Below are 16,105 nucleotides of genomic sequence, written 5' to 3' on the forward strand. Positions count from 1 at the left end.
CATATAGTATATTTAGCTTAAATATATTATTTTCATTTCGTTAGTATACATGAAAGTTTTTAAAATAGTTATTTATATTTATCTCTGTAGTATGCGTATTGGCATGTCGCATGCGTCGTAGTTTCGATGACCAGATCGGTACACGAAAGTATAAAATAATCGAGAAGTGGCGTTATAACACAAATTTTGATTATATTTATTGGGTAAACTTACGTTAGAATCCCACCATGTAGCGCACAATCTCAATGCCAAATGCCCCATCGGAGTTTTTTTAAAGTTACATTTGGCATCTCTTCTATAAAGTCCCGGAGGAATGAGGGAGTGTCCAAACCTAAAAGCTGCACTTTGGAATACGTGAGTTATTCCAGGATGGACGTTCTGTTGGTAACCTTCGTAATTTGGTAAAGATTCTCCTAAAAACGCTGGCAGGTATTCGTAGAGAATGATGTTCTGCAATAGAAGAGGATGAAAATTGAGGCTATTTGCATTAAAAACAATTACAGTGTATTAGGGTGCACCAAAAAGAAATAATTTTTTTTTCTTAGTTACCGTGAAAATATCGTTCCTGACGTCCTGACGATGAAAAAAAATTCTGGTGTAGTTTGAGCTTTAGTAGTCATTGCGGCACTTGAGCCACACAGACAGCCAGATTAGGGTTCCCAACCGTCCCGTTTTGGCCGGGATTAACCAGGAATCAGAAAGTTTGTCCCGGCGAAAGTTTTGCCTTGGCCGGGAAAAAATGTGTACTACACACTACTACTACACACAATATAATATATTTTAATTTCTAATATTTAATGTTTTGTTTCAATTATTTAAAAGCTTAAAAATAATTGTCCCGGAATCGCCGATGCTCAAGTTGGGAACCCTAAGCCAGATATCCGATATGGATAAATAGAAATGTGACGCAAATCAGGTAAGAACAGTTAAAATACGTGAATGAAGGAGAATAAACAGGTTTGAACCGCATTGAACCGCTTTTGAACTGCTTTGAACCGATTTTCAACTGTTAAAACAGACCTGTTAATTTTTTGTTCAAACCGGTTTATTTCTGTTTTGACGCGGTTGTTTCCTGTTTAAACCTGTTTATTCTAGTTCATTAGCGTATTTTAACTGTTCTTACCTGATTTACGTCACACATCTATTTATCCATATCGGATATCTGACTATCTGTCTGGCTCTTTGAATAACAAGACTAAGGAAGGAGCATAATGCTATCCATGTATTCATGCATAGTGGGCGGAAAAAGCTCTCTAGGGTGGGGATTTTTGACAGTTCTGTTTGACGATTCATTTGACACATTTGAATTTGATTTGAAATTTTGTGGATTTGTCAGTCTTTACGGAGCTTATTTTATGTTATTTATTATTTATTCTACTACTGATAGTTGTATAAAGGTAGCAAATCTAGATGGAAATTGTGGCAGAACTTAAATTAACAGTGACACTATCGCGATTTATCGAAAAAGACTCTAAACTAGTTGGTTGTGTAGCGTGCGGTAGATCTCGGCAAAATTGAGTGAAATAATGGAACAACTTTTCGTTAGTAAGTGACTATATAATATACATACGTGTAGTAAACCGATCATTTATGAAATTCACTTAAATTAACTAAATTATATATTTTTTTTGAATTTTAGCTTTTATTTACTACTTGTCAAAGATCAGATGTCAAAGAATTTTGATACGTTAATTTGACTTACCTGCTTCAGTAGCGTATCGGATGTTTGTGTTAATAAATACTTATTATAACTTATCTATTTTTATTAGAATTATATATTTTTATAACAATTTTAATAACTATCCAACAGTTATTCACAACGTAAAATAAAATAACAAATTATTGAGTCTATCCCACGTCTACCCTACATCATAGTTTTACATTTTTTAAATAAAATTAGAACGGCACTGATAAACCGGAATTTAAGTCGGCCATATTTGAGGCCCATCGCGGTGTACCTAAGATTTTTGATATGCTCCTTCCTTAGTCTTCTTATTCAAAGGGTGAACCAGATTACATACTTTTTTAATTGGTACAGTTATTTGATGATCATATTGAATCGACTCCTACGATTCGTTCATTTGAACGAACCACATGCACAATTTACGTTTCAAAAAACAAGAATCGTAACTGGCACCATACTGGCACTACCGGCGAAAGAAAACAGAAAAAGAAAAAAAAGAATTTTACAGTTCTTTCATTTGTTTTTCAACTTTATGACACTGCCGTAAATGGATTAATTTTATTATTTTACCAATAATATTAAATTATCAATCCAATTCATATACAGGTTGTTAATTTGTTTATTACTCGCGGCAAGAGCTTTATGGTTGAAATATGGCAACCTCGGCCCGCTCGTCAAGAGACGATGCGACGCGCGACGGGACGAGTCGGCAGCTTAGCTTAGTGCTCATTTGGAATGTAGGCAGTGTTGCCATTCTGTTCCCCAATAAGTAACTTTAGATTTTTTGTAAAAATCAAGATATATTCTTGTAGTAAATTGAACGGTTTTCAAAAAAGGTCTGATATGAATTTTCATTTAATCGATTTGCTTGAAAGTTATTGAAGGTTAAAGTTCAACTTCAAATCGTATAATATAATACCCTCCACAATTTTTTATATTTTATCACGAAATAATGGCTATATTATATTGTTAGCAATGACTAAAGAATCCAAAGACAAATAACACCCGGGAGCAAATTGTGCCGATGTCACCAAACAGTGCCGTGGCACATATTTTTCTTAACCTAGCTGTTTGTTGAGATATTATATTTTTTGATAAATGTTTTGACTACGCCTATGGTGTATACGATGGTATCATACCAATTAATTACGAAAAAACGTATTAAAATGTTAACAAAAGGTACAAAACTAGTATCGACGTATATATAGCACACATCAAGTACATATAATATCAGAAAATAATTATCGAATTCAATAAGAAAACTAAGAAAACGCTAAAAAGGTGGAGCGGACTGTTTATTTACCTATGAAACGTAACTCCTGGCTCTTTCTTATGGCTGCTGCTTTTACACTTGAAAGCTGAACAACTAATCACCATTGTAATAAAGTTTATACAAAGTTCACTACACACAAACTATTAAAGAGGGCTAAAATTGTCGCTGGTGACCAGATGATGACTCATTGTTTGCCATCAAACGAATGGCGTCTAAGGTCACATATTCTGCTGCAGCCCGTATATGGGCGTTACATATCCTTATATTATTTAGTCATTGGTTGTTAGTTTTTTCTACGTAATATAAAATATCCTTGCAGGAAAACCTTCTTCTGATATATATAAATAAAATAAAAAGTAAGAAAATTTTTGTATAGTTTCTTATTTCTTGCAATAATAACGTTTCAAATAGTCAAAATAAAAAGAAAGTCTTTGAAAGTATACTTGCAGAGTGGCCACGACGACACGGCGAGCCTTCTGGAACACATCCTCATCAGACCAACCTGGATTTGTCTTTTGAATACGCGAAGCTACAACATTGTGCCACCGAAAGAACAGAACACCCAGAGTCAAAAGCGCTGGATTCTGATTAGTCCTTGGATCTCCCAGTACTAAAAAATAAACATTACTACATATATTTATTGAAAGAGAAGCTTTGAAAGAATATTTACAGAATAGTCTTTCGGTACTGAGCATTTTCATCATGTGAGGTACGGGGTTATTGAACAGAGGAACCTTTTTATAGTTTCTGACCGGCATTTTTCCAGATCTGTCGGTTAAAAAGGTACCGTTGTGGAACGATCGCATAGCGCTGACCCATGGCTCGCTGGTACTGTAAATGAAGCTACCGTCTATCCAGCTCGTTGCTTGATTTAACTAAATAAAAAAAATAATCAATAATTTTATTATACAGAGTGATCCACTGTCCCCAAAAAGCTTCGTATTGGATGTTAAAAAATAAGTTACGATTCTTTCGGGGTAGTGAATCACTCTGTTGAGATAATTAATGTATTTACCTGTTCTCTGGGATTGTTAGGACTCTGGCCTGTTTTCCTGTCATAGCTGGCCCTGTGGAATGGTATGTACTTGTTTCCTTTGCATTCTTTATCGTACATTTCGTCGCACTTTTCGATTTCTATGTGATGCATTTCGATAGGACATCCACTCTCACTAGCCATAACAACCTAAAGGACAAGTTTTAATAAAAATCAACGTAAGTAACTAAAATAATATTAACACCTATACTGGGTGCAACTCAAAACCCCCTATAACTTTTATACTTTTCCAGATAAAAAATCGAGATTTGATATGTTATTATATGACGTAAATTAGGATAGATATTGACGTATTCAATTGTTTTCGGTCACTTCCTGTTTCACCGGAAATGACTACAACTTTTGATTTTTAAATTACACCCTCGGTACTTCATTACTTTATTTGATAGAAAATGACACTCTGAATAGAATGACATATCAGATGTCAACTTTTGACATTTTCGAATATGGTTTATTTCAAATTGCAACATGCTATTATTCATAACGACAATTTGACTCGAAATACTAAGTGCGTGGTACTAAATTATTCGTAAAAAATACTTTTTCCAAATATACTAATGAGCCACACTCGTTCCGTTTAAAAAAAATGAGATATAATACAAAATACGTTTTGGGCATCTTTTAACCGGCCAGGCCAAGACATTAAAAATATTAGACGATCAAATCTATTTTTCCGAGGTTCCTAGATTAAAAATTAGTGTTTTTAACACAATCAACTCTAGATTGAAATTTAAAATAGAATTTTGTTTTAAACAAAAATGTCAAAAGTTGATATATGGCATGTCATTCTATTCAGAGTATCATTTTCTATCGATTAAAGTAAAAAAATACCGATGATGACATTTAAAAGTCAAAAATTGTAGTCGTTTCTGGTTAAACACGAAGTGGCCGAAAGAATTGAATACGTTAGGTACTCAATCCTAATTTAACTCATATACCAAATCTCGTTTTTTATCTGAAAAAATAAAAAAGTTATAGGGGTGAGTCACTTTTCAGACGCACCCGGTATAATACAGTGGTATCTCAAAATTTAAACGCGCCAAAACTTGAAAACTTTATAATACCGGGAAATGACGACCTGCTGGAGAAATCAAATGTGTCGACTTTTTTTTCGAAACTCGAATTCTAAGGGGGTGAAACCACCCCTCAAATATTAGAATATTTTTTATTTAAAAACCGGTGAGTTTTTCGGAAAAACTCTTAAATATGACCATTGAGTAATCACGATTCTGCTTAAACTCCTTGACGTTTAAAGCTGATTTTTGGCAAACGAATTGACAGTGGGGTGTAGAGGTTCGGTAAGGAGGGGTTTCTCGAATCTCAAATTCCAATAGGGTGAAAACGCCCCTCAAATATTACAATATTTGTTATTTAAAAAACGGTTAGTCTTTCGGGAAAACGCTTGGACACGCATAATTTATTTTTTTTTCATATTTTGAAATTTTTTAAAAAATCATAGAGGGTCATCCAAAAGTTGGGTAATTGATTAACCACGATTCTGCTTAAACTGCTTGACGTTAAAAGCTTATTTTTGGCAAACGAATTTTTCGAAAGTCAAATTCCAACGAGATGAAACTACCCCTCAAATATTACCAAGTTATATAATAACATCGTCATATTGTTTTTTCTCATGCTGACATAAATGTGAGAAAAGTTTGTATGCTAATGGAAATTCTTGCTTTGCTTTATCATCACCATTACAAATTATTAATTCTACGCAAACGAAGTCGCGAGTACACGCTAGTAGGCAAATAAAGGCCTTCAAAAAAACGAGACCATGGTGTCGCGGAATGGCATACATTAAGTACATCTTGAAATGACCATCCAAAGTCAGCACCAAGCATGAACTGCGCAAAAAATTGCCTGACTAATATCAAAATATTATATAATAATAAACATAAAAGGATGTGCGAGTAAATAAAAATAAAGCAATAGAAGTTTAAAAAAATCCATTTAATATTTTTATTGTTTATGACATTCATATAAACGCATTATTAAATGGATTCGGCCTTATTAACGAGTGAGATATAATTACAATAACCTCACTCATCAAACTCATCGACTAGGAAGTGACCTCCAGTTTAAAAACTTGTATAAAAGAGAGTCTTCTAAAAATTCTTCAAGGTGATAAATTTACAAAATCAAACAACAGATAATACTAAATGCATATTAAATTAAAAGAACAAATGAAAAATTATGGAGGTCAAATGCTCCGAAGGTGTCGTGGAATTTTTTTGAAGAGTTACACGACCTATCGCAAGTTAAATATAGTTATTGCAATAGATATCTATGTTTCTATTTTTGGCTTTATGCGAACCATGCACTATATACTTGCGTGGCTTAGAACGTGGATTGGAAAATTTTTGCGCAAGTTTCTATAGACTTGAAGAAGTAAAAGAAAGTTTCAATTTTCGATTCCGAGACTTGTGCTAGTGTAGCATGTGCTCGTTCAAAGATTCAGTGTAATCTATCCCCCTGCATGTATGCAATTCTTACATTTTTTTAACATTTGGAAGAATTCATAAATATACAGGGTATTTCAATAAACATGTGTCATCTCTCATGGTGGGGATTCGTTGCGTAATAATAAGATTTATTTTTCATATCAATTCAATACCGATTCTGCTTTGTTACGTAGTTTTGTTAAGAAGAAAGTTAAAGTTTTCATTTTTTTTTCGATTTGTTATAATTCTTTTCTATGTGCTTTCAGTGATTTAGGGTACGTTTATGTTGGAGCTGCGATAAACGATAAAAGCAGTGAATTAGCGCTGCTCTTATCGTCGCTCAACTGCCAAGCATGTTTCGACGCGTTGCTCCAATATAGACACCTACATATAAATTAATATAATAATATTCTTTGCTTCGCTACTATGGCTACTATCGCAGCTCTTATCGTTTATCGCCGCTCCAACATAAACGCACCCTTAGAAAGGAAAATTGAAGAAAATAATTACTATAAGTGCTACATACTTTAATGCTAAAAAAGTGTCGACAGATTCACCAGTAACGTGGATATGGTTTATCACTGGAATATTTTTCTAAAGAAAACATTAACGCCTCTGACTTGACTGAAAAATGTTCCGTCTGTGGTCATTATAGAATTGTGTAACTAAACTTGAAGAAATAGGAAGGTCTAACGCTAAAGTTTGAAGCAGAATATTTTTGAATTTTGAGATTCCACTGTATTGCATACTGAAAAATTGCGATGATACTCACCTCAGAGGTAACTAGCTGGCCGAAAAAAGCCAACAAGGCTGTTCTGTTGTTCATGGAGGCCAGTCCATCAATTCCTTTCATAAACAACCTGCTGAGTTTTCGTGGACTGGGACGATTTTGCCCTGAGAGCATATACACTCCATCGGCGTATGAAGGCGGAGCTCTCCGTATGAGATGGCTATCTGAAAATAAAACATGCATTCAGCGAAATATTCTCATTTAAATCAATAATTTAAGATCTAAAATAGTTAATCTAAGTAAACTAAGATTACACAAGGATTGCAAATAATGTGTATATGTCTATAGATTTGTGGCGGGTTCATTTCTTGAAAAAGTCTGGGTTTTCAACGCAGGGGTATTTACAAAAACTGACTTTTTATTTACAGTTTAGTTACAAAAATACGCATCGATGCTGAAAAATATTGAAATATTATTTCTCGCTCTGCTAATAAACCGAGAGAGCTGGCTACATAAAAAACCTTATCATCGTTACATGGCTAATTTTTTGTGTGAAGTATCCTTTTGTGTAGCCATTGTGAAATAGTCATGTCTGCCAGCGCGATCCCGGGGCTTTAAGCGGGCGAGGCCAATCGAAAGGGTGAAATTTTGACACGAAAAATATTATAAGGTACACGAGTTATAATTGCCAAATAGCTTTTATTTATTATTAGGAAACGTGTAAAATTGTTGACAGATATTTTTCTCGTGGCTGAAATGCCGGCAGACAACACGAAAGAGGCATAGAATTTTGACAAAAGAAAATCATCGCATACATGCATGTCGGTTGATGAAATGTCATGTTTATTGTTAATTAATTTAAAAAGCCGTATACAAAAGGGCAGACAAAAAAAATCGTTATTGAAATAATAAAAAAATATATTTATAATATAATCGTATATTATATGATTTATCTATACTTAAATGGATGAGGCGGCGAGCGTTCCCTGAAAGCGCTAGAGTAATTCGCGCTTTTGATAACTGTCTGCAGCTGATTGAGCCACGATCTTTTTGTCTGCCCTTTTGCATACGGCTTTTAAAATAAATAAATATGACATTTCACCAATCGGCATGCAAATATGCCATAATTTATTTCAATCTTCAAATTTCATTTTTTAATAATTTTTAAAATTCCATGCCTCTTTCGCGTTGCCTGTCGGCATTTTAGCGACTGGAAAAATGTCCAACAATTTTCCACGTTTCTTAATAATAAATAAAAGGTATTTTCGCACTTATAACTCATGTATCTTTTCACCCCCGCTTTAAGCTCCGGGATCGCGCTGGCAGACATGACTATTCATAATGGCTACACAAAAGGATACTTCACACAAAAAATTAGCCATGTAACGATGATAAGGTTTTTTTATGTAGCCAGCTCTTAGACTATAATGCATTTCTGTTATAAAGTTGAAAATATTTCAAAAACTGCTAAACTTAAGTATAATAAGTAATACCGTAAGATCGAACAAAACGGCGCCCAGTTGGCTTGAAAATGAACATCGATGACATTTTCCATCTTACAAATAAAATGACAGATATCTTCATTGCGGATAGGAATTGCGGAGGAAAGCCGAGAATCGTGAAGATTTTGCCAATGTGATCGCCAACCTCCACGAAAGAGACGGCACGTAAAGAAGAAGAATCTTCATTGCATAGCCATCGCTGACGGCGTTTTTTTTCGATCATACGGTAGGTACTAAAGACAATCTGGTCAGGGTTTAAGGAATTTCCTTAAACTGTGATCTGGTGGTGGTGGGTCCTATGTCCAGAACTAGATATACAGGGTGTCCCAGACTGAGCGTGCATTAGACGTTTCTAGAGAACTACAACATCTAGCTCGGAGATTTTTTGCACAACATAGAATGAGATCTATCGATTAAAAATATTTTCAATATGGCGGCATTTCCGGAAATACCGAAAATTAACAGCAACTTTCTTATTTTAAATGGGTGTCGCCATTTTTTAGTACACACTTAAATTCTTTGTAAAATATTATGAATTTTGACATTAAACACTCTATATCTAACATTAATCGTTTTTGAGAAAACAAATATTTAACATTTTTGAGCGAAAAAAACTGTCTGTCAAAAATATGTGTATAGCCTAAACGTCAAATTTAGTGATTACCACAGCCACTGTGTTATAAAGAGAAAACATGTAGCTATCTATTTCAAAAATTAAATTGTTCGAATGTCATGTAATAATGGCCGCAGCTGTCATAGAACTAAGGGATTAAAAAATTATCATAAATCATTTTTTTCAAATGGAAACCCACTTTTTTATTTCACTAGTGAAAAGGCTTTTCAAGTCGTTACTTTTTAACTATACTGACTATACAATGTTCCTATACCTAAAATAAATCGTTTTTAAGTTATTTAAGATTTAGTTTTAAAGCGTATATTTTCTTGATTTTAACCAGTAGCCTATGACTTTAAACGTCAAGTGATGTAAAATAATAGATCTGACCATGTCATATTGTGAGAAATTAATAAATAATATTTTCTTGCCTTTAGCTGTGTATTTTTTCTAATTTCGAAAAATCGATAGTAGAGAAAAAAAAAGTAAAAAGAAAATTGTTTTGCTTGTCGTAAAGGGGGGAGCCAAGCTCCACTCCCACAACCGGTTTCTGGGCCTACCCTTCATACGGAAAGCAAAACTTCTTCTATATCAACAGACGATGTCGTAAAGTATCGGTGAGATATTAGTGCATCTCCCGTCAAAAGATGGTAAAGAGCGTTTTTCGGACCGCTTAAATATATATGAAATGAACCAAATTCTTACATCTTTAGGGTATATTAATAAATAATATTTCCTTGCCTTTAGCTGTGTATTTTTTCTAATTTCGAAAAATCGAAAGTAGAGAAAAAAATAAAAAGTAAAAAGAAAATTGTCAATCATACGGAATATTATTAATAATATCAACTATTAGATATCACTAAAGAGCGAAAATACGAGATATATTTTTCTAAATACACTTTTTAAACTCTTAAGGCAGGCAGTATTTATAATATAGGAAATTCAAATAATTCGTTTTCTGACAGATAGAAACAAATTGTCTGACCATTTGACACTTAATGTCAAAGGAAGCTAGATAAAATTAGGAAAAATATACGTTTTCAAATTAAATCTTAAATATCTTAAAAACGATTTATTTTAGATATAGCAACATGTATAGTTAAAAAGTAACGAATTAAAAAACCTTGTCATTAGTGAAATAAAAAAGTGGGTTTCCATTTGAAAAAAATGATGTATGATAATTTTTTAATCGCTCAATTCCATGACAGCTACCGCCATTATTATATGACATTTAAACAATTTAATTTTTGAAATAGATATATAGCTTTATGGCGCAGTGGATGTGGTGATCACTAAATTTGACTTTTAGGCTATATCATAGATAAATGCAACAAGTTTAGATTGGAAAGCCCGTAAAAATTTTAGGTCGCGAAATTATTTTGGGTCGCGACCGTTATAAGCGATTTGGCGCTGCTATAGCGGTCGCTAAGAACAACGGCAAACAAAAACAGAAATAATTTTCTCTTGCCGTTGTTCTTAGCGACTGCTATAGCAGCGCCAGATCGCGTATAACGGTCGCGACCCAAAATTTTTACGGGCTTTCCAATCTAAACTTGTTGCATTTATCTATGAAAAGCCGAACCGCTCCGAAATTTTCAAAAGTTTTGGGTCGCGACCGTTGCAAGAATAGCGCCAAATAGTGTTTACATTGTCCTTATGGGCACTTTCCAATCTAAACTTGTTTCATTTATCTATGAGCTATATACATTTTTTTGATAGGTAACTTTTTCGTCCAAAAATTTTAAATATTTTTTTTTCTCAAAAACGGTTAATGTTAGGTATAAAGTGTTTAACATCAATTAGAACTCATAGAATTTTACAAAGTATGTAATAAAAAATGGGGGGTACTCATTTAAAATAAGAAAGTTGTTGTGAACTTCCGGTATTTCCGGAAGTGCCGCCATATTGAAAATATGTTTAATCGATAGATCTCGTTGTATAACTATGATGTGCAAAAAAATCTCCGAGCTAGATGTTGTAATTCTCTAGAAACTGTCAGCCGCCGGAAGTAGAACTCCTTGATGAAATGCATGAAGAATACGAATACCGGGTGGCTCACCCCTATAATTTTTTTTATTTTTTTCCCGATAAAGAAACGATATTTGGTATGTTAGTATATGACATAAATGCTTTGAATAAGAAGACTAAGGAAGGAGCATATCAAAAATCTTAGGCACACCGCGATGGGCCTCAAACATGGCCGACTTAAATTCCGGTTTATCAGTGTCGTTCTAATTTTATTTAAAAAATGTAAAACTATGATGTAGGGTAGACGTGGGGTAGACTCAATAATTTGTTGTTTTATTTTACGTTGTGAATAAATGTTGGTAGTTATTAAAATTGTTATAAAAATATATAATTCTAATAAAAATAGATAAGTTATAATAAGTATTTATTAACACAAACATCCGATACGCTACTGAAGCAGGTAAGTCAATTAACGTATCTAAATTCTTTTGACATCTAATCTGGATGCAATAAATAAAAGCTAAATGCAAGAAAAATATATAATTTAGTTAATTGGCGAATTTCATAAATGATCGGTTTACTACACGTATGTATATTATATAGTCACTTACTAGCGAAAAGTTGTTCCATTATTTCACTCACTTTGCCGAGTCTACCGCTCGCTACACAACCAACTATTTTACAGTCTTTTTCGATAAATCGCGATAGTGTCACTGTTAATTTAAGTTCTGCCACATCATCTAGATTTACTACCTTTATACAACTATCAGTAGTAGAATAAATAATAAATAACATAAAAATAAGCTCCGTAAAGACCGACAAATCCACGCAAAAATTTCAAATCAAATCCAAATGTGTCAAATGAATCGTCAAACAGAACTGGCGATCCCCACCCACAAGTGGCTCACCCCTATAATTTTTTTTATTTTTTTCCAGATAAAGAAACGATATTTGGTATGTTAGTATATGACATAAATGAAGATTGATTGTCGTATTCAAATAGTTTCGTTCACTTCACTGTTTCACCGAAAATGACTACAGCTTTTGATTTTTAAACTGAGATCACGGGTTTTTTAACTGAAAAAATAAAAAAATTATAGGGTGAGCTATTTTTGAAAAATACCCAGTGTAATGATGTACAACATAGTACAGGGTGGCCCATCGAAAACGTTCCGCAAGGCATAACAGCCAGGGTATTTTTTTTTCAAAAAATCCAAAAACACGTCAATTTTGTTTGTGAGGGGGACAACTTTTGCCCCAAAAATGATTGCAAAATCTTTCAACCTTCTAAGCGGGGGTGTCATCCCCCAACTTTTTTCAAATGGTAAGGGGGGTCAAGAGGCGTCTCAATGAAAAGGGCTTTCTATTCTCTATATTTCCCCACTTCGTTTTTAAAAATCGGTCGAGGCATTTTGAAAATATGAAAGATTGAAATTTGAAAAGTACTTTTTGCAAAAAACGCATCGATTGAATTAATTAAAAAAAAACTTATCTTGCTGAAATTGTTGCCCGTCAGCCTCCACACAGTAAAACAAATTATTTTCAATCCGTTCTAGAACATTCTGAAGAACCTGCGGGGTCACTTCGCGACAAACATCAATAATTCGTCTTCGCAGGTCTTCTAATGAGGCGGGTGGAGTGTTATACACTTTACTTTTTATGTCTCCCCATAGAAAAAAGTCTAAAGGAGTCAAGTCGGGTGACCGGGGAGGCCACTCAATTGCACCCCTTCGTCTTATCCACCGAACGGGAAAGTAATTGTTTAAATAATTACGCACATTTTGAGAGTAATGTGGAGGTGCACCGTCTTGTTGAAATATTAGTTCTGCTTCAACGTATCCAGGATTGTTCTCTATGACAGTTAGGGCTGGGTCGATGGTATTTTCCAGTAAATCCAAGTACATATCACCTGTTTCACAATAGAATTTCTAAAAATACCAGCCCACACTTTCAATTTCTGAGAGTTTTGTGTGTGCACCTCGTGAAAAACCCTGGGGTTGTTCTCAGCCCAGTACCGACAGTTGTGCCGATTAACTAAACCGTTCAAAAAGAAAGTACACTCTATCTAACCTGATCGTTCAACCTTGTGACAAGTGAAAAAATGCGTAAACATCTAGAAATAATAAGAAAAAACAGCAAATTTGTCGAAGAAATTTATCCTTATCATTTACTCTGATAAATGTTTAAATAAACTTTTCAAATTTCAATCCTTCATATTTTCTCAATGACCCGACCGATTTTCAAAAACGAAGCGGGAAAGTATAGAGAATAGACAGCCCTTTTCATTGCGGTACCACTTGACCCCCCTTCCCATTTGAAAAAAATTGGGAGATGACACTCCCGCTTAGAGAGTTGAAGATTTTGCAATCATTTTTGGGGCAAAAGTTGTCCCCCTCACAAACAAAATTGACATGTTTTTGAATTTTCTGAAAAAAAAAATTACCCTGGTCGTTCTGCCTTGCGGAACGTTTTCGATGGGCCACCCTGTATACTATGTCTATATTGCCACGTAAAATTAATTTTTCTCTGTTATAAAATTTTAAATTACAAAATTGTATGTTGAAACTTAAATCATTACGTATAAAAAGTACACAGATTTCCGTGCAAATTATCTAAATCGTCAGGTTGGTTATGATTAGTCTCTCTGTGGTATAAAGTCAACAATAAACAGTTAAAAAATAAAGATGTCAATAAAATAATAAACAACAATTATTTGTAAAGGAAATATATTTTTTATTATTTTCCGTGTTTCCGTTAAGGCATTAATGTTTCTATAAAATTAAGAGGAAAAACAAGTGCTTAAAACTAAATATAGCAACAAAAATGTGTAAAATGTGTATCCGTAGCAATTCAATACATCAATAAAAACCGCGACGGTTCATTTGAATTACTCAATTAACTTAATGATCATCGTTAAAGATGAGTTCGCAAGAAGAAGCGCGTAAGCATTATCTCATTGTGTTCTCACATGAACGAGTCCTCCATTTAGAATTTTAACCGTAAGAAAAGTTAATATGTTCCATTGTCTTTTACTATGAGGTGACGTCGGTATTCCGTTTGGGTATTGTATTTAATTAGCGTTTATTAGCTTCGGTGTTTGTTGTGTTTTTAACGTGGATCAGACAATAAAGTTTGGAATTCCATGTATTTTCAATCAAGTTAAAAATAATTTATTTTCTTATAACTGGAAAAATTCGTTGTATTTTCGTGGTTAATGGTCTATAGACATACCAAGAATGAAATAAAACTATCGAGATAAGAAGTAATTCTACAGAACACAATACATATAGTATTTCATAAATTACATGTCTATCATCATCATCATCATTTTCAGCTTATTCAACCATTTCTAGTTAAGGTGTAGCCTCTCTCACATATTTAGATACTCTCTTTGTAGTGATGGGTTGTTATTTAACTATCTGTTATTTTATAACAATTATTTATAAATAACATAACGCAACCGTTACTACTTCTAAAAAATAACGACACGTAGAGATCGGTCGCTCGTGAAACGAAAAACGAAGTCGGCGCTCAGCACCGCTACGAAATTCTATGCTGCTCGAAGCAATTCCAAAAAACAAGTAGTATGGATGGAAAACATGTTATTTCGTCAACCATCGATAAAGGCGGCGAGACAACGGACAACGGAGTGGGGAATGCGCTACGGCGAACGTAGCTGCTTCGGCAGATACCGTCGATGGTCGTATTGGGCTTACAACAGCTTAAAAATAATAGGATATAAAAGAAGCAGGTTTTTTGAAACAGTTGCGGGCATAACGCCTGGCGGTCGAGATAACAGGAGTAGGAAAGGAACGCTGTTGCATCGGTCGATTGTCGATGGAGGTTCGAAACTTGAGGTTGGAGAATAACGCATCAGTTGTTTTAGATACATTGTTTTTCAACCTGTTACGAGCATAACGGGCGGAGGTCGAGATATTATGGCGCTATATGTTTCAGTACTTACTTATTAAGTTTCAATATTTAGGTATTTATTTATTTTGAAAAATTTTCAGAATAATATTTTAAGATTTTTTAAAAATGTATACAGGATGTTTTGAAAAATCTGGTCATTGATTAATCACGATCCTGCTTAAAGCCATTGACGTAAAAAGCCGATTTTTGGAAAATACGATTTGACTTTAGGGTGTAGATGAGGTTCGATAAGAAGGATTTTTTCCGAAAACTCGAATTCTAAGGGAGGGAAACCACCCCTCAAATGCATTAAGGATATTATTTTATTTTAAAAACCGGTGAGTTTTTTTCGGAAAAACTATTAAAACACGTAATACTTTTATATATCTTGTTTTACATATTTTTTAGATTTTTTAAAAAATATATACAGGGTGTTTCATAAAATGACCATTGAGTAATCACTATTCTGCTTAAACTGCTTGACGTTTAAAGCTGATTTTTGGCAGACAGATTGACTTATGGTGTATAGGTTCGATAAGGAAGGGGTTCTCGAATCTCAAATTCCAACAGGTGAATAACGCCCCTCAAATATTAACACATATTTGTTATTTAAAAAAACGTTTAATCTTTCGGGAAAACGCCTGACACGCAATAATTTATTTGTTTTTTTACATATTTTGGAAATTTTTTTAAAAAATTCATAACAGGGTTGTTCTCCAAGAAAGTTTTGAGTAATGATTAACTACGATTTGGCTTAAACTGCTCGACGTTTTAAAGCTTATTTTTTTGGGCAAATGTGAGAAAATTTTTATCGCAGTTTGTAATGTTAATGGAAATTTCTTTGTTTTTGCTTTATCAATCACCATTTAGAAAATTAAATTGAATTCGACGCGAACTGAAGTCGCGGGGTAACGCTAGTTTAAGT

General features: G+C 33.8%; 1 protein-coding gene across 1 annotated transcript in view; it reads right to left on the bottom strand.

Moving 5' to 3' along the window:
* Nucleotides 1–7,409, bottom strand: part of LOC115891745 (dual oxidase) — a gene marked incomplete at its 5' end in the record, with an annotated part of 34,974 nt that extends 27,565 nt beyond the window's left edge. Inside the window, 5 exon segments of the mRNA XM_030912292.1 lie at nt 214–450; nt 3,401–3,567; nt 3,628–3,832; nt 3,973–4,140; nt 7,228–7,409. Of these exon segments, the coding sequence (XP_030768152.1) occupies nt 214–450; nt 3,401–3,567; nt 3,628–3,832; nt 3,973–4,140; nt 7,228–7,409 (959 nt within the window).
* Nucleotides 7,410–16,105: the final 8,696 nt, after the last annotated feature.

The sequence above is a fragment of the Sitophilus oryzae genome, unplaced genomic scaffold (genome assembly GCF_002938485.1).
Source record: "Sitophilus oryzae breed Bouriz unplaced genomic scaffold, Soryzae_2.0 scaffold_1193_pilon_pilon, whole genome shotgun sequence".
NCBI classification, from domain to species: Eukaryota; Metazoa; Arthropoda; class Insecta; order Coleoptera; family Curculionidae; genus Sitophilus; species Sitophilus oryzae.